The sequence below is a fragment of the Sceloporus undulatus genome, chromosome 1 (assembly GCF_019175285.1).
Source record: "Sceloporus undulatus isolate JIND9_A2432 ecotype Alabama chromosome 1, SceUnd_v1.1, whole genome shotgun sequence".
In the NCBI taxonomy this organism is placed as follows: Eukaryota; Metazoa; Chordata; class Lepidosauria; order Squamata; family Phrynosomatidae; genus Sceloporus; species Sceloporus undulatus.
Window position 1 is genome coordinate 273,044,405 of NC_056522.1, and position 27,420 is coordinate 273,071,824.

Genomic DNA, 27,420 nt, shown 5'->3' on the forward strand with positions numbered 1-27,420 from the left:
CTGGTCTTTCTTTAGAGCACAAACTGTGCCCCTTTAAGGGATTTGGGACTCCAGCTCCCAGAAGCCTCAGCCACGTCGGCCAATAGCCTGGGATTCTGGGAGCTGGAGTCCAGAATCCCTTAAAGGGACCACTGCTTTAGAGACCCTCCTCCAGCCCTCTCCTTCCTCCGCTCCCTGAGAGACGGAGAATGCCTCTGCGCTCACCCTCAGGGCACCAGGGGAGGGGGCTCTGCTCCTGGCAGCACTTCTCCTGCGCTGAGGGGAGCAGCAGAGGCACAGGACTGGCCAACCCCTTCCTCCCTCTCTCTCTGGCGGGGACTCGCCTGGAGCAAGGGTTGGGGAGAAGGAGGTCCCTTGTTCTCTTCAGGAGAGGCGCCTCCGTGCCCTCCCTCCATTGGGACACCCTTCGCCTGGCACACCTCCTCCCCAGGGAAGGAGGGAGGGAGGGAGGCTGAGACAGGGAGGCAGGCCCCGACCCGCTTTCCACTCTCCACCTCCTCCTCCTCCTTTTCCCCTTCTCTTCATTCGCTTCTCCTCCTCTTCTTCTTCCTCTTCTCTTCCTCCTCCTCTTCTTCCTTCTCTTCCTCTCCCCTCCTCCTCCTCCTCTTCCTCCTCCTTCCTCATCTTCTTCTTTCTCCTCCAAATCTTCCTCCTCGTCCCCTCTTCATTCTCCTCATCTCCTTTTTCTCCTTCTCTTCATCCGCTTCTCCTCCTCCCCCCTTCATCTTGTTCTTCTCCTCCTCTCCTCCTTTTCTTTCTCCTCCAAATCTTCCTCCTCCTCCTTTTCTCCTTCTCTTCATCCTCTTCTCCTCCTGATCTTCCTCTTTCTCCTCCTCCTGCCCCCTCTTCTCCTTCATCCCTTCTTCATCTTCCCTCCTCCTCTTCCTCCTCTCCCCTTCCTCTCCTCCTTTTCCTCCTTCTTTCTTTCCCCCTCCTCCTCCTGCTCCTTTCCCCAGAGGCTGAGTGGCGGGTGCAGCTGGGCATTGCTGGGAGAGCGGAGGGTTGCCGGGGCTCCTGCCTGCCTCTCTCTCTTTCTGCCTGGGCTCCTGGGGGCTGCTGCTGCTGCTGCCGCCTCTGCTGCTGCCGGGAGCCATGCTGTCTCGGAAGGGCCTGATCCCGGAGGAGTTCGTGCTGACGCGGCTGTCGGAGGGCGGCCCTTCTGGCCCGGAGGCGCCCCGCGGGAGGCAGCGGAGGGCGCGCTTCGTGGGCAAGAGCGGGGCGCTGAACGTGGCGCACAAGAACATCCGGGAGCAGGGCAGGTTCCTGCAGGACGTCTTCACCACTCTGGTGGACCTGCGCTGGTCCCACGCGCTGCTCATCTTCACCCTCTCCTTCCTCTGCAGCTGGCTGCTCTTCGCCCTCACCTGGTGGCTGCTGGCCTTCGCCCACGGGGATCTCCAGATGGAGCAGGGCCAGGTGGAGGGCCAGGCGGCCCCCTGCGTCACCCAGATCCACTCCTTCACCTCCGCCTTCCTCTTCTCCATCGAGGTCCAGGTCACCATCGGCTTCGGGGGCCGCATGATGACGGAGGAGTGCCCCCTGGCCATCCTGGTCCTCATCCTCCAGAACATCGTGGGCCTGGTCATCAACGCCATCATGCTGGGCTGCATCTTCATGAAGACCTCACAGGCCCACCGCCGGGCCGAGACCCTCATCTTCAGCCGCCATGCCGTGGTGGCCCTCCGTGGGGGGCGGCTCTGCCTCATGCTCCGCGTGGGCGACCTCCGCAAGAGCATGATCATCGGGGCCTCCGTCCGCCTGCAGGTGGTCCAGAAGAGCACCAGCCCCGAGGGAGAGGTCCTGCCCCTGAACCAGGCCGAGATCCAGCTGGAGAACCCTGTGGGGGGCAACAGCATCTTCCTGGTTTCCCCGCTCATCATCTCCCACCCCATCGACCGCCACAGCCCCCTCTACGACCTGGCACCCGCCCAGCTCCACCACCACCATGACCTGGAGGTCATCGTCATCCTCGAAGGGGTGGTGGAGACCACCGGCATCACCACCCAAGCCAGGACCTCCTACCTGGCCGACGAGATCCTCTGGGGACAGCGCTTCGTCCCCATCGTCTCCGAGGAGGACGGGCAGTACTCGGTAGACTACTCCAAGTTTGGCAACACCGTCAAGGTGCCCACCCCACAGTGTACTGCCAGGCAGCTGGACGAGGACAGCAGCATCATGGCCAACCTGGCCTTGGGCCCCAAGGCCACCTTCAGGAAGAAATCCATGAGGTTGAAGCCCAAGTTCACCATCTCGGATGATGAGCCTTCTTGACCTCATGGGCATCATGGGCACCCTGGCTTTGGGCCCCAGGGGTACCCTCAGTAACAGATCTGTGAGGTTGAAGCCCAAGTTTATCATCTCAGATGACAAACCCTCTTGACTTCATGGGCATCTTGGACACCCTGGATTTGGGCCCCAAGGCTACCCTCAGTAACGGATCTGTGAGGTTGAAGCCCAAGTTTATCATCTCAGATGACAAACCCTCTTGACCTCATGAACATCATGGGCACCCTGGCTTTGGGCCCCAAGGCCATCCTCAGCAAGAGATCTATCTATGAGGTTAAAGCTCAGGTTCACCATCTCTAATAACAACCTCTCTTGACATCATGGGCATCATGGCCACCTTGGCCTTGGGCCCCAGGGCCACCCTTAGGAAGGGATCTTTGAGGTTGAAGCCCAGGTTCACCATCTCACCATCTCTTGACCTCCGTTGGGGTCTGGAACCTGACACATCAAGACCCATGCCCAGAGGTCTCCTCTGTTTCTGGGATCCAGGTTGGTCTCATAAGGTATGTAAGAGCCTCTTCAGTGCAGGACAAATCTGTGGATCAGGGAAACAGAGCATCCAGAGCTATTTGCACAATCACTTGGGGTGGAGAAACAACCTACACAGAAAGATGCCTTTTTTCTTTTTGAGAATTCATTTTCTATGTATCCCATTATATTATTTCTGCCCTGGCATTACATAGATCTGATCTGGTTTTTTTCGTTTTTAACTTCTATGCTACTGGTATTGAAGGAGGCTCAGTAGGCTGAATAATAAGAAAATCAGCCATTCATTTTTGTGACAACAAAGACTAGACACAAGGGTGCCTGTTTACACTGCAATGCTTTCTGTCTTAAAAAGAAATGTACAGTACAGATTAAGTTAAAGTATAAATAATGGTGTTGTGGTTTCTTTCACTGGAGGTGAATTAGGATGTGTATAGTTTTGAGGGGACTCGGGAATCTTGTTGTGATTGAGTTCACTTGTAACCCCAGTTCTTGTTTATTATAGGAAATGGGAGGAGAGGGTTCCCAAAATATTAAATAAGGGGGGAAAGCCAGCAGTTGTGGATGTGAGGGGCAAATAGGAAAAATGGGTTTATACTGTGCCACAGTCAGCCTTGCTCTAACTTTGTAGTGTTTTAATGGTGCCACCTCCTATGACATTTGTAGAAACATTATTTCTGGCCTTGTTCATAACAACTGAAATGCAGGATTAGAACAGCTCTGGGGATCATTGTTCATACTTGAAAAAAAATTGGGCTGCCTTTCATCCCCAGAACTCTTTCCAGACTTCTGAAATGGGAAATATTGTTTGAAAATAGTCCTATAAAGCTATGGGAATTTTCTTCCATAGAAATGAGATGCAATAGATACATAACTGCAGTACTCATCCAGCATATTTACACTTCCCATAGCCTTTTACTCAAGCAATATTTGCTAACAAGTTGCCAGAACAGGAGTGGACAATAGGCTGTTGACATTTTGCCTGACAGTCATGTGGCTTCATCTGCCAAGACACAGTCATCTTCTTTGTTTTGATAGGCAATATAAAAGAGTGTTGTGCGTTAGTCAGAGTGATGGATTAAGACTGGAGAGAACAGATACCAATCCCATTTAGCTGGGTAGCTCACTGGGTAACCTTGGGCCCATCATACCCTTTCAACCTAACCTACCTCAAAGGGTTATCGCAAAGTTACAAGGACAGCAGGTGGGGGAAGAGCTGCTTATCCTGCCTTGTGCTCCTTGAAGGAGCAATGCAATATATATAATTTCACTTTTGTCACTGATCTGGAGCAAATGGCACATCTGGGGAGAAATCAGTGACTGGTGATAATAGAGAACCTACTGAACCCCATTGTGGAACTTACCTCACTGTATATTCTAACTGAGCTGCTTTGATTATCACATGCTAGATCAGTAACCAGACTTAGGGATGAATTTATTTAACCAAGTAGCTGTAATGAAAATTAAATCAACTTAATCTTTTAATTTATCCCCAGGCATGCATCAGTCAAAAATGAATGTGGCTGTATTTACTCCCCCAAAGAAAATAAAAGAACGATATGGCTTGCAATTCTAAAATTAAAGTCTTAATGCATGTTTAAATTAGCATGTATATGTTTTAATACATTTGAATGCCTCTCAAAATATTTGTTGTATGAACAAACATGGGATAGCTGTATAGTAAGAGAAACTTTTCTGAACCCTTTGCACAATATTATACGTGAAGCAGAAATAATCTGTGGCATGGGGGAAAAGTGGCATTTGAAAAAAGTTAAATTTTATATTGTGCTAATCCATTTTTTTAAACCACTGTATTTATTAAAAGTCAGTAATGCTAAAATGTCTAGTATTAAGATCATGTTACTTAATGCAAGGAAGGATGACTTTTTTGATATCTCAACCATCTGATTTGTTTGCAGTTTTCTGTGCAATTTTCTACTGAGGATGTAAGGGCTCTTAATCTCCGATATGATCCTACTTGTCTTTACAGCCTGCCATTAACTGTAAAATTGTTTAACTATAAAATTGTCCAAAAGAATTTTTAATTTTAAATGAACATGAATTGTTTTCACTTTGAAAGGTGCCTTATTCCTCATCAAAATGATTTTGGAATGGCGTATTGACTGGTGGCTTTATCTCCTAGCCTGTAATTCAGAAACTAAGTCAGAGCATTTGGGTTTTCTTAGACTTCGAAACTATTTATTGGGCCAAAACAGGCCTGAACCCAAGTGTACCCACTTTGTTAATTCATGAGTTATTCTACATGTTGTTGGGACAGAAAAGATCAGTGTCTTCTGGTGGAAGGGTTACAAATGCAAAAAAAAAAAAAAAAAGCTGCTTGTTCTTCACGAATGAAATTAGAAAGGTCTAAACAGTAATTGAAGAAAACATGTGGTACAGTTCTCTGATGGGTCTGGATGAGAACTGTGTATTAAAAAATAACTTGGAAAAGTTATGAATAAACCTACAATAGACTACAATCTTATACTAATTTACCTGAGAGTAAGAGCCATTAAACGCAGTGGGTCTTACTTCTGAGTAGGCACACACAAGACTTCCATTGCTATGCTCATATTTATACGTCCAGCTGAATGAAGAAATATCTATTGCTTGTGATACATAGTTGTTGTCAGAGCTCAGTGCTGCTCATATCATTGTTTGAAGAAACCCATGTGTGCACTCATGGCAAGGGAATTCTGATGTTGTTGGACTGCTTCCATTCCTCACTATTGGCTAGGGTTTCTGGAAGTTAGGCTAACAACATCTGGAGAGCCATGTGATTCCCATTCTGGGCCTACAGAATGACAGGTGCCAGCGCAAAGGACATATAACAACAAAAGCCACCAGCACAATTTACTTTTCACATACATTTAATTTCTTCTGTCTTTTTTTTTAAAAAAAAAGATTCAAAATTTTGGGGAATGAAATTATCCCATATTTTGATACATATCTTGTTTTGATTTGTTATTGTTAAGCAAGAACTTTGAAAAAAATAATTAAAATAGGAGTCAGTGCTTTAGGCTTTGAAGGTTACTTGTATTATCAGACATTAGGTCTGGGAACTCTTCTGTTTCAGAATCATCAAATTTTTTTGGTGACAAGTATGCAGCCATAGGACAAATGGCTGGAGGGGAGCTTGGCTTTCATAAATTAGGCACCTCATGGCTGGAAGAAGAAAGGAAGCAGCAAAAAAAAAAAAAAAAAAAAAAAAAAAATCACTGTATATGGAGGCCTAACTAAAATAAAGAAGCCCAGTTATTTGCCATATTTCTCATCCCATCTATTTCCCAAACATGGAAAGCTTCATTTCCTTCAAGTAATTCTCAGTACCCGTCCCCATTCCACCTGCTCTCCCTGATCACAAGCAAAAACAACCAATGGAAGCATCACCCCAAATTCTTCCAAAACATGACCAGCTGCTGGTGTTACCAGTTTGTCTTTAACTGGCAGCTGCTGCATCAAAGCTCAAATGGCAGCAATAGCAACTGGCTTTGTTTGCCTCTTAGCTCACAAACAGCATCAGTCCAATCCATATGAGCTGGCATTTCCTAAACATGGCAAATTTAGTATGTATAAATTCCTGTTGTGCAACTGGCCATATGAATCCTAAATCGCTGAACCTTTATCATTTATTCTATGTGTACTATCACACAACACTGTTATACCACTATTATTCCTCTTTAATTGTTATGGCAACATCATATTGAATCCTGCGATCTGCAGTTTAGAGGGAGGCATTTAGAATTCTCCACTCTTGGTCCTGATAAACTACAAGCCCCAGAATTCCATGGGATGTTGCCAATGGCAGTTACAGTAAAATATAGTGCTATATAACTGTGTAGTGTAATGTGGCACTATGAAAAAGAGTGTTAACAGCCCATGAAAACATTTGCATGGGTTTACTCTTGGTTAAGAACTGTAGAACTGTAGGAAATCCAAAGCTTCCCCATCCCCAGTTGATAACTTCATCTTTGAGTAAGAACCCACCACCCTCTTGGTATTATTATTATTAGTAGTAGTAGTAGTAGTACCCTAATATTCAACCAAAATCTATCTGCCTGTAATTTAAACACTTTAACATCTTGTATTTCCTAGGGAACTGGTCTTTTGTGAGTCAGTCCTTCAAATATTTGAATCGTGTATTCTCAATAATCAAATAGGGTTTAAAGCCAGACCTTAACTGTACAATTGTGTGTTTCTTTATTCACAATTAAGTCCAGTCAGTGTTCAATGAGACTTAACTCCCATGTTGAGTAAATACAGTATAGGGTTGCAGGAGAAGGAGGTTGGTCAGCTCAGTGTATTCCTATACTTACCTCCTCTGTCCTGAGTGCATACAATTATAGGTGTGTCTTTTTGTTGCCTCAAAGAGACACATAGCATGTATGCCTATCCTCTAGGCATAAGGAAAACATGACAAAGAAACAATCAAATATGTAAACTGGAGTGAATCTTGGCTTTAAAATTATTTAAAAATCAGGAAGATTTTAAGATTTCTAATAAATGGCATAGCTTTGGTTAGTATTGTGGTTTGTTTTGTTTTAGAAGTCTTAAGCTAAAACAGAAATTGTATAAGATATGGACGCACTGTAGCACTTTTCAGAATAATGGTTTCCTGCACCAGCACTGCAGACATGCTTTCAGTGATGTTGTAGCCTTACAAAGCAATAAAAATAGGAAGAAAACAAAAAATGCCACTGGAAGAAAACCTTTTCTTCTGTAAGGTAGATGTGGTGGCAAATCATGCAGACACAAATTAATTTAATTTAAGGTTAATTTCACAGAAATAGGATTGCCACCCTTTGCCAACTGTGGAACAGGATGACTTTCATCAGGATGAAGTTCATCATTGCATCTGCATGCCTCTTGAATTTCTGCAGCTGTTAGATTTCTGCCTGTAATGGAAATATTAAATGCAAAAGGTACAAGGGGGCAAGGAAGAAACAGGCCAATAAAGAAAGTGCTAGGGCTAGAAAGTGTTTTAAAAAAAGCTGAGCCAAGGAGAAAGAAAGGAAAAGATAGCATAGGGACAACACAGACTGCAGAAATAATGCATCTTGAGACCACTTTAGATGCCCTGGCTCAATGCTAGGGAATTCCGGGAACTGTAGTTTTGTGAGACATTGAGCTTTCTCTGTTAGAGAGCTCTGGTACCACAACAAACTAGTTCCCAAAATTCCCTAACACTGAGCCAGCACAGTTAAAGTGGTTTCAAACTGGATTATTTCTGCAGTCTCTTTTGGTCCATAGTTCTACCTTTAAAAAATCCTATTGACAAAGAAATAAAAGGGAACTTTTGAATTCCAGATAAAATGAAGGAAATACTCATGATGTTTCCCACACTTTTCTTGACTTGATGTGGAAGAAAGAGAGAAACACAAGGAAGTCAACTTCTTCATACAAATCTTATTTCCAGGTTGTGCTTTACAGCACAAAAGGTGCTGAGTAAAATGTTTTGTTTAAAAAAAAAAGTGTGGAAACCTTACTGTTCTGGAAAGCAGTTCCCAAAATCCACTGGTTAGCATAGTCAGTGGTTGTGCTGGGTGTGGGATACTAGGAACTGTAGTACAGAAAAACGGCCTGTCAAAAAAAGCCACCACCACCACATCCAGCAACTAGCTAGCTTTGACAGTGCTAATCTATTTGGAGTGCAAGAAACTGAATCCAGACCTATCACTACTACTTGGTGACAGCAGAAAAAGCCGCATCAATTTTGCTTATGCAAAGAACCTCACGTACTGTAGAATATGTTCTTTCACCTAAAAGACCCAGTTTTTACTGGATTCTCCAGATGAACAGCGGTGAAAATAGTGCCAAGTTGTAGGACATGGTGACTTATCCTCAGCTTGAAAAAGCAGGTCAGAATCTGTCATTCTAGCCTGTATGCCCCCATAAGATGCTATGCAAAATGTGCCCCCACCCCATTGAAAGAGCTGCACAGCTGACCTGGGATAACCAGTGACCCATGAGCACTTGATCTTATAGCTGCAGAGGGACTGGGACTGAATTCCAGGGTGGCACAGTAAAATGTGCATGACAGCTGGCAACCTAATACTAAGTCTTGTGGTTTAGCATAGAAATCTTCTGGGATATTTATTCTCTAGATTCTCTAAACCATTTCTACTGAGAGACACTCCAATGAGGGCAAGCCTCACAGTGCAGAATGAGTAGCCAGGGTCAGCTTTAATAGGAAGGATCCATTTCAGTATGTCCTTCACAAGATAGGACACACAGCAGACCGATTATCACAGTCCTATCAAAGTCATCATCCTTCACTGTGTGGCGTCCTCATAGCCACCTATCAAGAAATGTTGCTGCCTGGAAAGAGCTGAAGGTCTGCCAAGAGACAATGCACTGCCTGGGATGTCAACACAAACAAAAGTCAGCAGGAGAATTTGGGCTCCATCAAACAGTAAGAATGTCACCGTTTGCTCCATTCATGGCAGTATTTCTTTGAAGGGCACTGGGACAAAATCACAGTCGCTTGCTTCTTCATGAGTTACCAATGGAAAGAACGCAGGCTCTGTGTAATAGGATCACAGTTGCTCAAGGCAGTGTGTCAGCACTTAGGTATGTCCTGAAGATGTTCCCCACGTCAGAGATGTCAGGAGGAATTCCAGCAGCTGTCTTTTAATTCAGTAATGCTAATAATACATAATAAACAAATCATGAGCACATTAAACCAAACTTTAAAAAAAGACTCTCTTCTCCCTGTTCCATTTATTAATTTTGTCAAGCTGCTTGCTGACATATCTGTGTATGTTTCAAGCAATAAAATAAAACAAACAAAATTGCCCTTAGTAAATTACAAAATTTGGACAATTTATAGAAATAGAATTCCCGGACATCTTTCCTGATCAGTCACTGAGAAATTGAGATGGCCACCATAAGTCACCTGAAGCATAAACCTCTAATGTATTTTTACTCTTATTGTATCCCATGTATTTGATTCTCTGCTTTGACCGTTGTCAAAGAGTTTGTTAAATAAAAGTTATATTTTTTTTAAAAGGGGGGGAATTCAGATGGTGTGTTGGTGGCCTATAATTCCCTCTGAGCTTTTGAGAAAGGTCTAATTTTGCTTCTTGTTGCCCTATGAGAAAGATTCATGCTTACGTGAGAGAGCTTCCATACTATTTTTAGATGTAATACTAATGTTAAAATGATATCTCTCTGATTTGGATTTCTTATGCAACACATAATCAGACATTTATATGCAGTACACTTGTGCTCTGTAATTTACTGCTAGATAGTGCCAACATTCTTATAAAGCATTCTAAGAATATTTTTAAAAATACTTTAAACATTCTGATACCTTTAGAAAAAAATATGTATAACATTGTAGCATTGCATAAGCAACACAGATGAGGAGCATATGGAATGAATACCAAACAGAATGTGTTAAACTAAACTGGAGAGCACATCCACCTGTTTAAGGACATGAAGGAGGAAAGAGGAAGATAACTTTTAGAGATGCAACCATTGTTTCTCTGTGGAAGATGGCAGCCCTACAAAGCCACCACCACTCAAGGAAAAATCCTCGCCAGAACTTCTGATTAAAATAGCCCAGTGCTAAGGGAGAAAAGAAGGCCAACATGGTATAGTGGTTTGAGTGCTAGACTAGGACTCAAGGCAGCCATGATTCAAATCCCCATTCAGCCATGGAAATACACCCGATAGCCTGGAACAAGTCACACTCTCTTTGTCTAAGATGAAGGCTTCTAAATGAATCTTGCCAAGAAAACCTCATGATAGGGTCCCCATAAGTTGCAGTCAGCTGGAAAGCACTTAACAACAAAGCGGACAAATGCCATCTTCCTGCAAAAGTTCTGTGGAAGAGGAACTTTCAGCAGAAGCAGGATTTTTTTTTCCTTACATGTCAAGATGTCCTTTGCTATGCTTCCCAGAGTAGGAAGTGTCCTGATGCCAAACCACCAACCCATCTATAAAAAATTCCCTGGGGTGTTTTACGACCTCCTTCCCCTCACTCAGACCTGCTAAATCAGTTTCATGTGCTCTTTGCTCTGCAGCTGCCAACTTCTACAGAAGTGTCACCATCACCTAGGCAGCGCTGGGGTTCACATCTCTCCCACTTCCTTCACTTCATGGCCTGCCTGCTGAGACACACCAGGAGGCTAAGCAGCTGGTACCAGCATCTTGCCAAGCCTTCCCCATTTCATGCCTGTTGGACATGAGATGCTGTCTTTGGCAGAGAAATAACCTATTAGACTAGAGGAAACTGTTTCATTTTCACTTCTGATTTTCTTCCACTCTGCGATTCATAAAAGAAGGGGTAAGAATAGAACACACCTGTTCATTTGCTGCTACTGCAGGAGACAGTGAGCTATCTGAACCTTAAAACTACCTGATCAGTCTGCAATACAGGGGCATCACTGATGGGAGGTGCGGGGAGTGCAGGCCACACCAGGTGACTCCCTAAGGGGGGTGACACCACTGTTCCCTAACTATTGAGACATTTCTGCCTTTTGGTAGAAATGGGCTGTGGGGTTCACCTGCAACCCATTAAAACACTGAAGAGATGGTGTGAGTGGAACGAGGCTCAGTGGGAGGAGAAAGGAGAGGCCCTGGGTTTTTGAAGCATTACGTTTTAATTTTTTTTAAAAATAATGATTTTAAAAAATCTTTAAAAACACCACATTTTACCAAATTTTCACTTTAATCACATGAAACATGTAAATAAATTTTGGCTGTTCATATGATACTGTAATTTAAATAAATAATTTTAATTTTGATAGTTGTTTATGACACAATTATTGCCATTACATTTAATGCTATATGGGAATTACAGGTTATGAGTGACATTAATATATAAAAATATTACTAAGGATTCTCTATAGTGTGGTATGGAAGGAGGTTAATGGCAGGGGGGATGACACCATGAGTTACTGTACCAGAAGACACCAATCCTAGTGATGCCACAGCCACAATGGGATTAAAAACAACCAAAGACAGAGCTGGCTTTTATAGCCTTGTGTCAGTAGAACAAGTTGTTTTTTATGCTGTTTGGGGGTTTGTTTTTTAAAAGAAAATGAGTGGGAGAAGGAATATGGCAGCATCTTTAAACCGGGGGCTTTAATATCACTCAACAGCAAACACAATTCCCAGTTACCATCTGACTTGGACAGCTGGCCAGAACATTCATGTCACTATATGTAGTATATAAAGAGGATGCCATACATACTCATGCCACTGTTGATGCCACCCCCCTCCTGGTGAGACTGCTGTGCTGATGAAAATTTGGCGTGCTGCATCACACTGTTGCAGAACCAAAACATGCATACAATTGATTTTACGCTTCTAGTTCTAGGACAGTTTGATCCCAAATTAGACAGACTGTAAAGTGTCTGGGTCAGGAAGACTGCCATTTCATATAAGTTTGCTCACTATTTTGAGCCATCTAATGAGCAGCCTGTAAAGTTAGGGAAACAAAGGGGTTACTTTCCTTGTGATGAGCCTTCGTGGCCAATAGATATCTTCAGAAAAGGCCATATATGATCCTACATTTTGGGCAGATGTAATATTGCCCACCTGACCCCCAGTGCCCTTCCCAAGCAGCAGAGGAGTACAGGTCTTGCAAGAGATGAAGCTGAGTAATGAACTAAATGTAGTTGTTCTGCCAGCCCCAGTGGGTATCAGCTGCCCTGGGAGAAATGCCCTAGAGAATACCATTACCTGTGAAGTCCTGTTTGATGGACATGCAGAAGAAGGCTTCTTCCTGACCTAGGCTATAGAATGCAATCTTCTTGGAGCTGCTGTTGGTTTTCACTCTCACTTTGAAGAAGCAGCTCTTCACTTTGGCCTTTTAAACTGTTGAGATATTAACTGATTTCTGATTTTAACAGTATTGTTGTCTAATTTGGTTTAATGATATTTGTTAACTTGAGTGAAAAAAAACTTAATAGAAAGGCAGGATAAAAATGTAGATGAGGAAGAAGAAACTGTACTGGATCACAGTGCTACTTCAAACAGATTAGTTCACTGTGCTGTAATCCAGGGCTAGTCCAACTTTCTAGGCCAAGATAAACCTAAGGCAATGTACATAATAGAAAACAATGAAAGGCAGTTGCTCAAGTATAGAGACTCTTTTTTAGATGTCTGCATCCAATAAGCATATACTGGGAGCAGAGCAAATGGAACAGCTTTACCATCCTATAGAGCTCCTTCCACAGCTGAAGTAGTTTTGTTTTAATCTGTCAAAAAACAAAACTAAGAAGTTGTTCAGGAAAAATATAAAAACAGAAGATAATGTTTTGTGCTCTGTGATACAACTATAGTTTCTGGGATCATCTTGTGAAAATGGCTTAAGATTCAACTTATTGGTGGGGCACTGAAAGTGTCACCTCCATTTTCCACATGCAAATACCATCTGCTAATATACTATTTCCCATGAAATTACCATCTGCAGATATACTTTTATCCAGAACATGTTTATAATTCTTTTCCCAACAAACAACTACTGAATTGGGATAGAATTTATTCATTGTGCATGACAGTATCTTCTCCTTGTCCCCTTTTAATGACAGTTTTCTTGGGAATCAGTAGATTCAGCCATATCAAGATTAAAAACCAGATTGTATTGGTAGTCAGTTTATCTGTCTGTCTTTCTAGTATTTTTATTCTGAAATTGTGTTGGAAACAGTTGGTGACAGAGGTGCTAAGGAAAATGCAGACACTGAGGAAAATTATACAGCGGCACATTGTCAAGAGAGACTGTACACAACTTGCAAGAAGGATCTGAAAAGGTAAGAGAGGTGGCTGGAGGGAGTGTGTTTTTAATTTTTTCCCCCTCCAAATACCAGCTGGATTGGCATTCACACTCCTACCCTTTTATTTTTGCTACCTTGTTAACTTATTGTTGCAATACATAATATACAGATATACAGATAGGGATGTGGTGGCTTAGTGGTTAAGACACCAGTTCTGATAATCAGAAGATCAGAAGGTTGGCAGGTAGAGGCCTGAGTGCTGCATGATGGGGTGAGCTCCTGTTACTAGTCCCAGCTTCTGCCAACATAGCAGTTCAAAAGCAGAAAACAAGTATATCCCCCCCCCGCACCCATTCACTCCAGAAGCCTCTAGATACCAGCTTACTGCTAGTTTTGGAAATCTAGTTCAGAAGCAGCAGAAGCAGTGATAACACAATGAAACATCACATCTTCACTCAGTTGTTCTATTTCCCATCTTGATATCTTCACTGCCATGGTTTCTTCATAAAGAAAAATATTATCAGAAAACTGGATTTAGAAGACTGCAGTTATTTATACCTGCCATTCCACCACAACTTCAAATACAGTTTTCTATTATTTTTTGAGACTTATTCTAGGAAGCAAAACTGGGTCAATGCTGCAGGGCTGGAAATGAATTCCAAGAGTGAGTAATGACTGAAGGAGAGAAGAACATAATCCTTTCTGGAGACACAACCTAATGAGAGACATGCAGGCAGCAATGAGTAGAAATACTTCTAAAAAAAAACAGTCAGCACTTCTAATAAAGCTGATGACATGACTGGTCTTTATCCATGCATGGTAGTGGTGCTGCCAATTTGCAAGCTAAGCATGTTCAGTGTTGGAACTCAGATTCCCATATACACACTGCAGATGTTTTGACGACCCTCAAGCAAACCTATTATGGGGTTTTCTTGGCAAGATTTGTTCAGAGGAGGTTTGCCATAGCCTCCCCTGAGGCTGAGAGCATGTGACTTGCCCAAGGTCACAGAGTCGGTTTAATGTCTGAGCAGGGAATCAAACCCTGGTCTCTAGAATCATAGTCCAACATTCAAACCACTACGCCACCTGCTTCCTATTATATGGCCAGTTTTATCACTGTGACATTTTAGTGTTTTCATCCAATATGTTTCTTATGTATTTGTATCTTTGGTTCTGTGGCAGTTTGCATTTTCCAAAAACGCACAACAAAATGTTCCGTAGATTAGTCAGGAACTTGCTACCAACTGTGTCAGGAAAGAGATGAATCAAACATGGTTTCTGTAGCCATCAAAGCATTTGCTTCACACCCATGCACAAAAACTGTAGCCTCTCACAGCCATCACGAACACCGAGGAATGGCCAAGCAGGGACACTTCAGCAGGAAGGCTACAGCTTCACAACTCATTCCTTTTGAAGTTCATTTGGGTTTCTAGAAGAAACTGGGCAAGACTTTGTTTTTCTAGGTTTGGTTTGTCCATCCATTTCATTTCCAAGTGAACAAAAGGATCAAACTAAAGCTCTGGCTAAATCTGCACTGAGAGCCGGCGAAATGTAGTGATTTGAGTGTTAAACTATGTCTCTGGAGGCCAGGGTTCAAATCCGGCTCAGCCATGAAAATCCACTGGGTGACCCTGGGCAAGTCACACAATCTCAGCCTCAGAGGAAGGCAATGGCAACCCCTCTCTGAAGAAACTTGCTGAGAAAACCATGTGATAGGTTTGCATTGGAGTTGCCAGAAGTCAGAAGCAATGTGAAGGCACACAACAATAACAAATCTGCACTGCAGAAATAATGCAGTTTGGTATCACTGTAACTGCCATTGCTGAATGCATTGGAATCCTGGGATTTGTAGATGTGGCACCAGAACCCTCAGACAGAGATTACTAAGTATCTCACAAAAGTACAAGTCTCAGAATTCCACTGCATTGAGCCATGGCAGTTAAAGTGGTGTTAAATTGCACTATTATGCAGTTTCCTGTCTCTTCATAGAGTCCAGCTGATGCTACTCTGTTTTTGAGTTGGGATGGAACCTACTGAGGTTGGAGCTCCCTCCTCCTCCTCCTCCTCCTCCTCCTCCTCCTCATGTGAAATCAAGTGAACTCGTGCTGCCCCCTAGAGTTGGTCTCCTGTGAAATGGAAAAAGGGCAGGCAGAGCAGGGTGAGCAGATGTGTCCTCACCACAAAGGAGGACAAGGCACCACAAAATGTAGGATATTCAAGAAAAATGGAATCAAAATCTAAAAGCACTCACAGAAATGTCAATGCATGCTTCTTAATCCTGCTCATAATGGAGGGTAATTTTCAAATTTTCCCTGGACAGAAGGTTGAAATGTAAGACATGTCCTGGAAAGGAAGGATATCTGGTCACCCTGAAGCAGAGGGGAACCTTTTGGGCTCCTTGTAAAGAAGCATGCACATCTTCCCAAATCCCATCCCCTTAAGGCTGAATGGGTAATATTCATGCTAACATATTACTGAATTGGAAGGAAACCCAAGGGCTATGTAGGCAACTTCCCTGCTACACAGGATGCACAGGAAAAGCACTCCTGAGGGGTGTGTGACTATGTAGTGTGCCTTCAAGTCAGTTCCAGCTTATGGCAACACTATCATGGGGTTTTCTTTGCAAGATTTGTTCTGAGGAGGTTTGCCATGGCTTTCTCCTGAGGGAGGCTGAGACTTGCCCAGGATCAAGCAGTTTCTCCCTTTGGCAGACCCTTGCTCCTCCTTCGACTGCTAACAGCGCCCTTCCTGCAAGGCACAAGCCCTCCCCAAAGCCCTTTTCCCAGTCCATGCCTCCTGTCATGGTCCCAGAATCCATAGTTTGTTGTAGCACCAGAGCTCTAACAGAGAAGGCTTAATGTTTCACAAAACTACAAATCCAAGAATACTATAGCACTGAGCCACAGTAGTTAAAGCAGTATTTTTAATACTCCTTACATGCCCCACATATAGCCAAGCTCTTGGCTACCCTCTTGCACAATGAGACAAAAAAAGATAACATTGTGTAAAAAGCAGTAAGCCAGCTCTTTTGGGCTAGTTGGCAAGATTTGTTCAGAGGGGGTTGTCTTTGACTTCCTCTGAGGCTGAGAGAGTGACATGCCTAAGATCTCCCAACAGGTTCCCATAGTTGAGTGTGGATTCAAATCCTACTCTGTAGAGTCATAGTCCATTGCTCAAACAACTATGCCAAGTTGGGTCTTCCTTGATGGGAGTCTGTCCCCCTCAATATCATTTTCCTCTTTTCCTACAACCTTCCACTTTACTAAACATTATTATCTGTTCTAATGAGTCATATAATCCATGTCCAAAGTACAACAGCCACAGCTTGATCATTTTGGCTTCTAGGAGAGTTCAGGCTTGGTTTGCTCTCAGACCCATTTGCCTTTTTGGTGGTCCATGCCATCTGTAGAACCCTACCACACTTCAAATAAATAGATTTTCTTCCTATCAGCTTTCTTCACTTTCAAAACCATACACAGAAATCAGAAATACTATTACAGCATGGATGGTCCTGACTTCAGTATTCAGTGATACAGCTTTTCGGTTGAGGATATAAATGCCAACTTCAATTTAAGTCTCCTAAATATTTGGCACCCACCTCCAGAACATTGTTAAGATTACTCATGCAACAATCCTAAAAGGTTGTAAGAAAAATTCCTCTGGTATTTCTACAAAATAGTGACAGTGAACAAAATCATGGCTCTTGTCCTGTTCTAATTTCAAACAGTATGTTTCACAGATACGCAGATCCCATATCTTACTAAGTTGAATTCAGAGGTTCCCCTTCCTTAAAGGAGTAATTTCTTAGAGAATGAGAACAATTGGGTCTATCTTCCTCTTGCTCTTAAGATAAAGAAGTAAACAGAGAAGCAGGTGGCACTATGGTTCCTAATCTCTACATCTGAAAGCCAGTCTACTCTACAAGAAATTTTGGGTTTTCAAATTAGTAGGCTGCACTTGCCTTTCTCATCGACAAGACGACTTCACAGCAAAGAATCCTATAGGGTCTGCTTTGTTGTGGATCATTTCTCCAATTGACTACTCACCTGTGGACTGAGTAGCTCAAAAGGTGAATTAGAGATGAAATCAGACTGAATGAATAATGCACCCACGAGCCTATTATGGGCTGTCATTTCATACCTCTTTTGTGGAATAAATGATTATTAGCAGAGACCTAGGGAATGTTCTGGTACTACTAAACATATACCAACATTTTTAAATACTTTTGTTTACAATCCACAAGTGTTGTTTTGGGATATGGACATAAATATATACTTTCTCATCCACAATGACTAGATGGAAAAGAATAGGTAACAACACTCAAAGCTGCTGACCAAGAACTCAATTTAATCTATTTAAAATCTATACAAACTAAAGGTGGAACAATATTCTTCTTACAAATATTGCACTGGAAAACAAATAGATAAGTACAACTTTGCCACATCTTATACCCAAAGTTCTCTTATCTTGATTCAGATAGGTTTAAGATGGGACTAGGTATGGAGGAAGAAAAGCAGATCTCTATCTATTAAGTCAAAATAAAGTAACAGCTTAGTCAGGTTTGCTTCCACATAATGCACACAATGCATTAGGTATGAAGTTCTGACCACCAGTTATTTTGCTTGATATTGAGTTGAACCTTCTGTCTTATTTTTTTTTTCTTCGTTGAGGTAGCAGGCATTGCACCTGGGGATTTCTGCATGTTTGCTTTGTCACTGAGCTATGATCTGAAAACCTGATATTTACAAAGCCTTTGTTGTCAAAAAGACAACCATCGTCCTACATTGTTTTTCCACACTTATCCATTATTCAGAGGTACCTGAAAATACAAAGATTCCATTTGCTGTCACCTACTGAGAGACTGTCCTCTTCAAATTTAAGACCTAGCATTCTTAGCTTTCTGCAAAGTAAGAATGGTTTAGTGTGCCAAGGAATGCTACCTGTCCCCAGCATCAATTCAGTATGAGCATTACTACGAACCAGCCTCTTTAATTGTTTGGAAGAGTTTCGATAACATCTGAGACTTATGGAGAAAAGATTCTGTTGTTGTTCTGTACCTTCACGTTGTTATTGATTTATGACAACCCTAAAGTGAGAGCCAATGTAGCATAGTGGTTTGAGTGTTGGATCATGAGCCTGGAGCCTTAAAACCAGGGTTCAATTCCCCCCTCATCCATGGCCTGTTACAGACAGCCAAAATAAAGCTGCTTCGAGTCACTTTGGAGGTATGCTGTTTAAATGATACATGCATCCTAAGAGTCCAGAAGCCGCACCGAAGCCATGTTCCAGTCCTAAGGACTGGAGTGCAGCTTTGGTGCAGCTTCCAGACTCTTAGGATGCATGCATCATTGAAACACCATACCTCCAAAGTGACTCGAAGGAGCTTTATTTTGGCTGTCTGTATAGGGCCCATGTAAACGCATTGGGTGACCTTGGGCAAGTCAAATTCTCTCAGCCACAGGGAAAGGCAATGGCAAACCTCCTCTGAACAAATCTTGCCAAGAAACTCCAATGATATGTTTGCCTTAGGGTTGTCATAAGTCAAACAACTTGACAGCATACCACCAACCACCCTCAGTTAAACCTATCATGTTTATTGGCAAGATTTGTTCAGAGGGGGCCATCCATTGTCTTGCTCTGAAGTTCAGAGAGCATGACTTTTCCAAGGTCTCCCTTTGGATTTCCACTGCTGAGCAGGGATTTAAATCCTGATCTCCCAGAGTCTAGCCCAGCACTCAAACTATGCTGGCTCTTGAATGATTCTTTATCATCTCTCTTTAAAAATGCAGCTTGGTTCACAAAGGTGCTAAGTGAAATATCTGGAACTCAGAATCATAAACATGTTTCAAAGCAAACTATGTAACTCAAAAAGACAATAAACTTCTGGGATTGCATGGCACACAATGCTCTAATTTGTTTTTGGCCATCTGATTTCAGACACTAAAACAGAAATAAATACTACAAAAAATTAAAGGACAGCATGCTGTTCAGGGCTGAAAATACTTCTGAGGCTACAAAAATACAAAGGGTTTTTTTTTAAATGTATTGTATGAGCCTCAGCCAAGAATCACAGCGTTTACTTCAGCTGCTGTCCAAATAAGTGCTGATGGAGCATAATGTTTCAAGTAAACTGTAAAGAGTTGAAAACCTGGGAGCTTCTGCTATTTTATTTTATTATTGGGGGGGGGGGGTAGGGTTTGCAGTATCATGTATATCATAACAATTAACATCAGTCCAGTACTCTCATGATGTCTGTTGGCCACACCATTTGAATCACTCTGAATGGAACATATGCTTGCAGTTGTGACTCTCTTTCCAATTCGTTACCTTGAGTATGCAACATGATGAGAGAAAGGGGATTCATTCACTGAATTACATCACCATATTCTTCTCAGGATCATAAAAGAAAAGAGTGCTGAATGATTTTCTAGGCAAAACCTAAGGAGACTTACAGACACTAAAGAGGAAAGTAAGAGGAAGAGGGGTAAAATGAAACAAGGATGATGCGGGCTCGGGAGCACTTACTAATCAACGTCATCATCATCATCATCATTATTATTATTATTATTATTATTATTATTATTTATATAGTGCTGTAGATTTACACAGCACTGTCAGAATATTTAGCTTTTGGCATGTTTTGGCAATAGCTCAAGTTCTGCCATTTGTGATGGTGTGATAAAGGGATTGTTGTATGCAAGGTAGCAGCTACACAGTTCTAGCCAAGAGAATAGCCTGCAAAATTGTGTCCTCTGCATGCTTTGATAGTCATATTTTAAAAGGCTGTAAAATAGGCAAATAGGAAAATACCTGTTTCAAGTCACAGAAGTATGAAAAAAGTCATTCAGGAGAGGATAGTGTCATCTCAAAACTAGCCTAATAAAGACAATCTACACCACAAAAAGTCAAAACCTGCATTAGTAAGAGGACTGTTTATTCATACTTTCCCTCCGTAACTTTTGTACAGGGAGGCCTTGGCTTTGATTTTTATTTCCTATGGAAAACAGTTCTTTGAAATTCTGTATAAAAATTGTAAGAAATGTCCAATTTCTTGGGAAAACAAATGGTTACACGTTTCTTCACTAACAAGAGAGCTTTGAAGTTTTAGGCTTAATAATAGTGAGTCCCAACTAGAAGAGATATTTAATTAATGGCTCGTAAGAGGTGATTTGCAAAATTCTGGCTTATTCAGAGGTCTAATCTAGCTGAGACTAACTACTATACCGAGGCCATAACATTTTAGAAGCTATCCCCCCTTTGTTTCATAAAGGCATGCCGTTTTAGTATAAATGCTTTGCTACCAATCTTAATAACATTACCAGGGATTTCTGGAATATGTTCACTTATTGAACTGAAATCCAAGTCAGCTCTCCATATCCATGGATTCTTCAGCCATGAATTCAGCCAACCATGGTTCAAAAATATTCACCAAATTAAAAAAAAATCCAAAAAGGAAACATTGATTTTGTCATTTTATGTAAGGGACGTCATTTTACTATGTCACTGCATATAATGGGACTTGAGCATCCATGGATTTTTGTATCCATGGGGGGTCCTGGACCCAAACCCCAATAGATACCGAGGGCCCACCATAACACTAAGAACAGGAGAAAAGCATTTGAAAATCACATTTAAAGAATAAACTGGTTTTCATCTGCAAAGAACTAGATGCTTCTTTTTGTGCTAAAATTATTACAGCCATATCACCCCCTGCAAATCAAAGTCATTAAATAAGGAAAAACTTGAATAATTCTCCAAGATACTAACTTCCAAGAAATATTTAAATTGCATGCCTTTTATCCATCATCAGATTTGTAAACTTAATTTTATCTTAAAACGCAGAACCTCTGTTTGAAACACAGCAAGGGGGATGCTGTTTTGCTCGGGAAAAGACAATGAAAGGTCTTTACTAATTCTGAAGGTATTTTTCATCATCTAAAGAGCTCAGTTTCATAGCTCACAGAGAGATAAATGAAATTGGCAGATTATGAAAGGAAGGAGGACAAAAGTATCTTCTTCACAGTGAACTCGCAGGGGGTGTACCCAGCTGACTCACTACATTCAGTCAGCAGCAATAAAGATGGCTTAATCAATACCCTTCAGCATAATATTTCCGCTGAAGGATTCTTATGTTGCCATTTGTAAACAGAAGACATTCACTGTTCTCCATTATTACTCCTGCTGCAATTATATCCATTTTTAATGTGCAGAATTTCTTGAAATCAGATCACAGGTGACTTCTCATGCATCTCAAGAAGTCAAAGAGATTGTTAAAACTCAGCAACAAAGAACTCATTCAGTCCACAGGCCTAACATTCCGACTTTTCATTGCTGGCACTTTTAGGAAAATACTGTCATATGCCAAAGGACTTGTACCTCTTGGTTATACCTGGCAGTAGGTCTTGGTATAGCAAACATTCACTTTACACCCAATGGCAATTGAGATTGTCAGCATCATTAGCTTTACCAAAAAAAGGGGGGGCAAGGAGTTTGCTTCCCTTAATTTGTCCCTCATCAATATACCTCCTGGAGAATGATCAAAATATATTTAATTTAAGCATGAACCAAAGGCGGGCAAGGCTAGGTTTTCCAAAAGCACAAGTGACAGACAGGCAAAACAACATTCAAGTAAAACAACAGCTTTCATGGTGAGAAAGGTGGGAGAAGCCCTGTTGTCTACTTAAGTTTAATGGCAAACCTAGAATGTTGTGACAGATCTTTCTCATCACAAAGATCCACTACTCTAGAAATTTCCATTTGGGTCATTTGTGCCTTTGAAAGTCTTCATGTTGAATTAAGATAATGAATATTATGAATCCCATCAATCTGTCATGGAGGCGAAAATGAAGTTCCATTCCCATTTGCTTTTAGTCTCTGACCACTTTTCCCAACCAACCCACTCCCCCCCCCACCACAAATATGGTATAAAGTTGAGGCACAGGTGGTTAAGGATGAGTCTGGACATGGTCCGATCTAGCTGCTTCTTGTACAGGGAGGTTTCCTGGTGGTAATGGCTGAACACCCCCTTCTGGATGACTCTGAACATTTGCAATGGGTTGTTCCCCAGCTGTAAAAGAAAATATGAAAAAGTTTGTTAATTCTGTAAAACAATTCCTTAGTAATCCATATCTAAGTCTCTTTTTTTCCAAGTTTGAGAAAAATGCATGGAAGTATTTATGTAATTTAATTCATTTTGGAAAACAGAATGACCACATCGCTTGCTGTGTGTATGTGTAAGCAACACACAGACTTACTTCATTAGTGAGCTAGCTCTGCACGTGAAAGTAATACTAACTCCTCCATAAAAGTGAATGAGGAAGCCCACTTGTGCAAGAATTTTATTGTCTCCACCCTAAAGAACAAAGATGGGTCATTTTTCTAAAACATAGGTCATCAGAAATCTTTTGATTAACAATAGTTGTAAAACATCTACTCAAAGAAGAAAATTTCAAAACAAGGGAGCAACCACTAAGAATGATATGCCCTTGTCATTCAATATGGTGTATCAAGAATAATCTCTGCTTCAAACATACAGTGCATACAAACAAACTGTTAGATGTGACATAGTTCCAAGATGTTCAGGAAGCTACATAGGCCAGAAGTACCTTCATATAGTTTTGGCTGGGCCCTTTTTTAGAGAAGATGTTTGGCCACAATGACATGCCTTACTCAATTGCCATTTTGATAACTTTCTATATGTCCTATGCATCCTGGCCCTTGAAGAGCATTTGGAAACTCAAAACAGGTAAAATTCAAGCTGGTGGTTTTCATTTTAGTGGACTTGTGAACTGCCCTCAGCTTTAGGGGATAGTGCAAAACCCCTGAACAGATTAAACTTTGATAGCTCCTTTAAAGTTCAGATTAAAACCCAGAGCAGATTTACTACCAAGCGACAAGGATGTGACCACATGCTACTGGTGCTATAAAGCTTATGGAAAGGTTATTTGAAAAACCAACTCCTGTCATACGAGCCTGTCTATAAATTATCATCCCCTTCTAGGCCCTGCTGAATGTATGTCCTACCACCAAAAGAAGTTAGGTCACAGAGAACACAGGACAGGACCTTTTCTATGACAGCACACTAATTGTGGCATTCCCTCCCACAGGTTAGAATAGCCCTCTCTCTGCTTGGTTTTCAGGTGAGCACTGAGTCATCTATCTATAATCAGAGATCAAAGACCACAGATGCTGGGTTCAAATGCTTTTCAACTAACCATGGGCAGGTTTCAGGAAACAAAAGATAAAAGAAACATAAGATACAACATATTTGTAACAGCCAACTAGACTGCTTACAGATGATTAAATTCATTAAACTCTGCTCCTAAGGAAAGGTTTGTGTGAAGCTAGTTATTACTGGGACCCTTGTCCTGGTTTCTATAATCAGTTTATTGCATCTCTTATACAACTGTTAGTGTTTCCAGCATTTATATTAATTCTAATATTTAGACATTGCTCTCCTGGATCCCTGGTATAAACTAGTGTATATTGCAGAAATCTGAAAAAGCATAATCTCTTATCTTTTCCTGACTGTAGCCAAACATTGCCTAAGTACCCTTTCCCACAACACTAACTGACTTTGGGGTTACACTCCAGCTCTGAGAAGCAGCCAGCTGCAGGGGATCAAAGTGCTACTCCAGCACAATTGTACAAGCAACCATGATACTCTGCCTGCACAATGTAGGAGTAACCTCAGGTTAATCCAGCATATCTCATCAACAGGCCTATATGCATTAATTTCTTCTTCTGTTAGTTTTTTGCAGAGTAAAAATTAAGCTTATTTTTTCAAAGAAGGTGATCAAGTATTTAACAGAGAAATCATATCAACTTTTTTAAAATTAGAAAATCTACAAATACTTGTTTATTAATAAACACTGCTTTTAAGGTACTCTATCACAAGGGAGCACACAATAAAGATCTATTTTTAAAAAGTCAATAGAACATGTATAATCCCACCTATGGGCACACACACAAGTTGCCTATTGCACTGCTAAAATGATTTTAAAAACATACAACAGAGGAGTTATATTTAGTTTATATATGGAAAGAAACCAGTCTCAGGCTTCTGTCAGACATCTTCAATTCCAGTCTAATGAGCTGGCAATTTCTCTCTATTATCTGCAATACATCTAGTGCCAAGTTATTCATTCGACTTTGTGTTTGGTTATTTGTTTGACTCAGGGGGCATGAATAATTTCTTCCTAAGTAATGAGCACCATCATTAATGGTAAGTTTAATCAATAGTAGTGAGATGTAATGTCTTGTCTCTTGTCCAGCACAAATGAATTTAATCACAGGAACAGGAATTTGCTGGTATAGTATAGCCCAAAGGACCCCAAAGTCATCTGTGACTAAAATCAGAGGTAAGATTATTTTTCAAGCTTGAAACATTGGATACATATCCATCTGCAGAAATATATTGCCCTATGTCATTGTGGAAAGAGCTTGGAAAAGCTCCTTTTGGGGGCTTCCCCTTCCAGTTTGGCTTTCCAAGCTTTCTGCTGGGTCCTCCTAAAAGCCAGACAGGCATCTTTGGGAGTATTTGAGGGCAGAGGATATCCCAAATTAGCTTATCTATGGATTTATTTTAAATATCCTATTCTACCTGCCCTAAACCACCGGTTTTTAAACATTTATTTAAAGACATGAAGATAAAATAAAAATAAATGTTTCAAAAAAAATCAGCAGGCAAAAATGCCTGATCATGATCTGTTGGAAGGCCCAGAGTGGGCAGTCCAAGCACTGTCCTTATCATTAGCTATGCTGGCCAGGGCTGCTAGTCCAACAACATGTGGAAGTCCCTATGATTCCAAAAGTAGGCTATAGAATGCTGGAAAAGATGACAAAAGAAAAGTGAGTGTTTCTGTGTTCCTGTTTGTGATGGGGTTCTTTGTTTTGGAAAATGCTTGAAAAAAGTAAAATGTAAAGAGAGAGATGTGGGTGTAAAATGGGAAATAATGTACTCACGGGGTTGAAATTTCAGCTCTCCATCTGGTCCTGAGGAAGGATGCCCTTGTTGTAACTTCTTCTTTTCCATTTGTTGAACAGCCTGTTGGATAATGGAAAAATATGTATGTAATGAAATGCAAAATATCTAAAGAAAGGTGCATCAGCATGTTCATTTTAAACACTGTAACTGGAGGCTGTTCTACTGTATCTTAATTGTGGATATAGCCAAACACCTTCCTAACCTGGGGGACAACTAATAGTTTGAGAAGATCAAGATGGTAAAAACATGAGTCTCTTCATTCCCTAATTCACAATGACACGGGAATATTGGAGAATGTCCAGTGAGCCCAAGAAAAGAGTCTCACATTTTCCCATCTACTGAGTGTATTCTTTTTCTGTAGGATAAATTACACTGCAGTGACAAACAGTACACATGCAGAAGTCATTTCTCAGGTCAGACCATCTAGCTCAGTACTGCCAACTATTTATATTTTATTTTGTTGATATTCCACCTTTTATGCTGGAACCCATAACAAATAATAATAATAATAATAAAAAAAAAATTAAAGCAAGTTATGATATTGAAATGCAGTCAAAGGGACTACACTGAAACAACCAAATTAAAAAAAAATTTAAGACATCAAGGAAAAGTATAGCATCCACAGCAGATAGTCAGTCACCAAAAGTGAACAGCTCTCCATGATCTTGGGCAGCGATCTTTTCAGGCCATGCTACTCAAGGTCATTTCAGGCAACCCAGGAACAGACCTGCATGCATGGAGATATTGCTCCTTCCCAGTATTAACATGTCTAGTTCTTCTTAACAGGAGAATCAGCTAAAACCTTCCAAATGTTGTATATTTTCAAAACAAATGTAATTAATTGGTCATCCATACCTCAATTAAACCCTCTGACAAAGAAGCCCCCAAAGTGTTTTAAAAACCCTCCTTCCTCCTTTTCTAGCTAGAAGTTTTAGTAGCATCAACACAGGGAGGATGGTGAAGGAAGGTGAGAGAGGTGCAGACTTTTAGTGTCAGCTTGTAGTAAAAAATGCAAGAAAAGCTGGAGCTGGGTAAGACTGGGATTTTTTCTAGCCCAGTGATGGCAAGCCTTTTCTGGTCCGTGTGCGGGTGTTCTGTTCCCCAGGAGTGGAGCTACATGCCAGGGGGTGGGATTTACACCCCAGAGGTGGGGCTTCTGCTCTCTGGAGGCACTTTCCCTGACCTCCAGCTGTCTCTGAAAGGTAACTAAAAGCTGGAGAAGGTTCAGGGAGGGGGTGATGTGCGCGTGCAGTCACTTGTCCTCCTCCTGCCCTTCCGCCAGCCTCCAGCTGTCCCTGAGAGACAGCTGGGTGGCAGGAAAGGTCCGTTGGGAGGAGGAGGAGTAGGCCCACGCCCAGTCCTCCTCTCCCTGGACCTTTCCTGACCCATAGCTGTCCCAGATATAGGTGAGGAAGGGCCCGGGGGGGGGCGTGGAGGAGGGGGCACACACCCATTTCTTCTCCCCACAGATCTTTCCTGCCCCCCAGCTGTCTCTCTGGAGGCAGCTGGGGGCAGGGAGGATCCATGGGGAGGAGGAGTGGGTACATACCTGTTCCTCCTCCCCATGGACCTTTCCTGCCACCCAGCTGTTCGTCCAGAGGCAGCTGGAGGCAGGGAAAGGTCTCTGGGGAGGAGCACACTGGTGTGCGCTGGTCACTCTTTTCATGGCCTCCAGCTGTCTCGGAGAGGCAAGTGAATACCGGGAGAGGGCTGGCAGGAGGAAGTAGAGGCATGTGCCTCTGGCTCCTTCTCCCCGGCGCCATTTTCTGGCTTCCAGCTGTCTCGGAGACGGAGCTATCTTGGAGAGACAGCTGGAGGCCGGGAAAAGACCGAGGGGGGGAGGAGGAGGAGGAACAGGCACGTGCGTGCCTGTTGCTCCTTCCCCCTGGCCCATGCCGGGCGAAATGGCATTGCATGCCACCCGTACCATACGTTCCC

The 27,420-nt window shown here is 42.1% G+C and overlaps 3 protein-coding genes across 4 annotated transcripts in view; 2 read left to right on the forward strand and 1 right to left on the reverse strand.

The window, feature by feature from the left end:
• Positions 1-27,420, forward strand: part of LOC121927575 (phosphatidylinositol 4-phosphate 3-kinase C2 domain-containing subunit alpha-like) — a 376,515-nt gene that overhangs the window by 214,477 nt on the left and 134,618 nt on the right. The gene's annotated exons all lie outside the window — the stretch shown is intronic.
• On the forward strand, positions 868-24,840 carry KCNJ11 (potassium inwardly rectifying channel subfamily J member 11). 2 transcript variants are annotated; one of them, XR_006103279.1, is made up of 3 exons: positions 868-2,789; positions 13,430-13,532; positions 24,770-24,840. XR_006103279.1 is itself a non-coding variant. In XM_042461340.1 (1 exon), exon 1 carries the CDS (start codon positions 1,093-1,095, stop codon positions 2,269-2,271), a length of 1,179 nt encoding a protein of 392 aa, XP_042317274.1. In that variant the 5' UTR covers positions 868-1,092; the 3' UTR covers positions 2,272-4,802. The 2 variants fall into 2 exon arrangements, 1 of the variants encoding a protein (XP_042317274.1); XM_042461340.1 differs by lacking the exons at positions 13,430-13,532; positions 24,770-24,840 and having other exon boundaries at positions 868-4,802.
• Positions 19,674-27,420, reverse strand: part of NUCB2 (nucleobindin 2) — a 51,617-nt gene continuing 43,870 nt past the window's right edge. Inside the window, exons 12-13 of the mRNA XM_042461329.1 lie at positions 25,461-25,542; positions 19,674-22,563 (exon numbers count right to left, since the gene is read on the reverse strand). Of these exons, the coding sequence (XP_042317263.1) occupies positions 22,442-22,563; positions 25,461-25,542 (204 nt within the window). The 3' untranslated portion in view covers positions 19,674-22,441. The remainder of the gene's footprint in view (positions 22,564-25,460; positions 25,543-27,420) is intronic.

Coding starts and splice junctions, on each gene's coding strand:
- KCNJ11 (XM_042461340.1), top strand. CDS start 1,093: ATGCTGTCTCGGAAGGGCCTGATCCCGGAGGAGTTCGTGCTGACGCGG.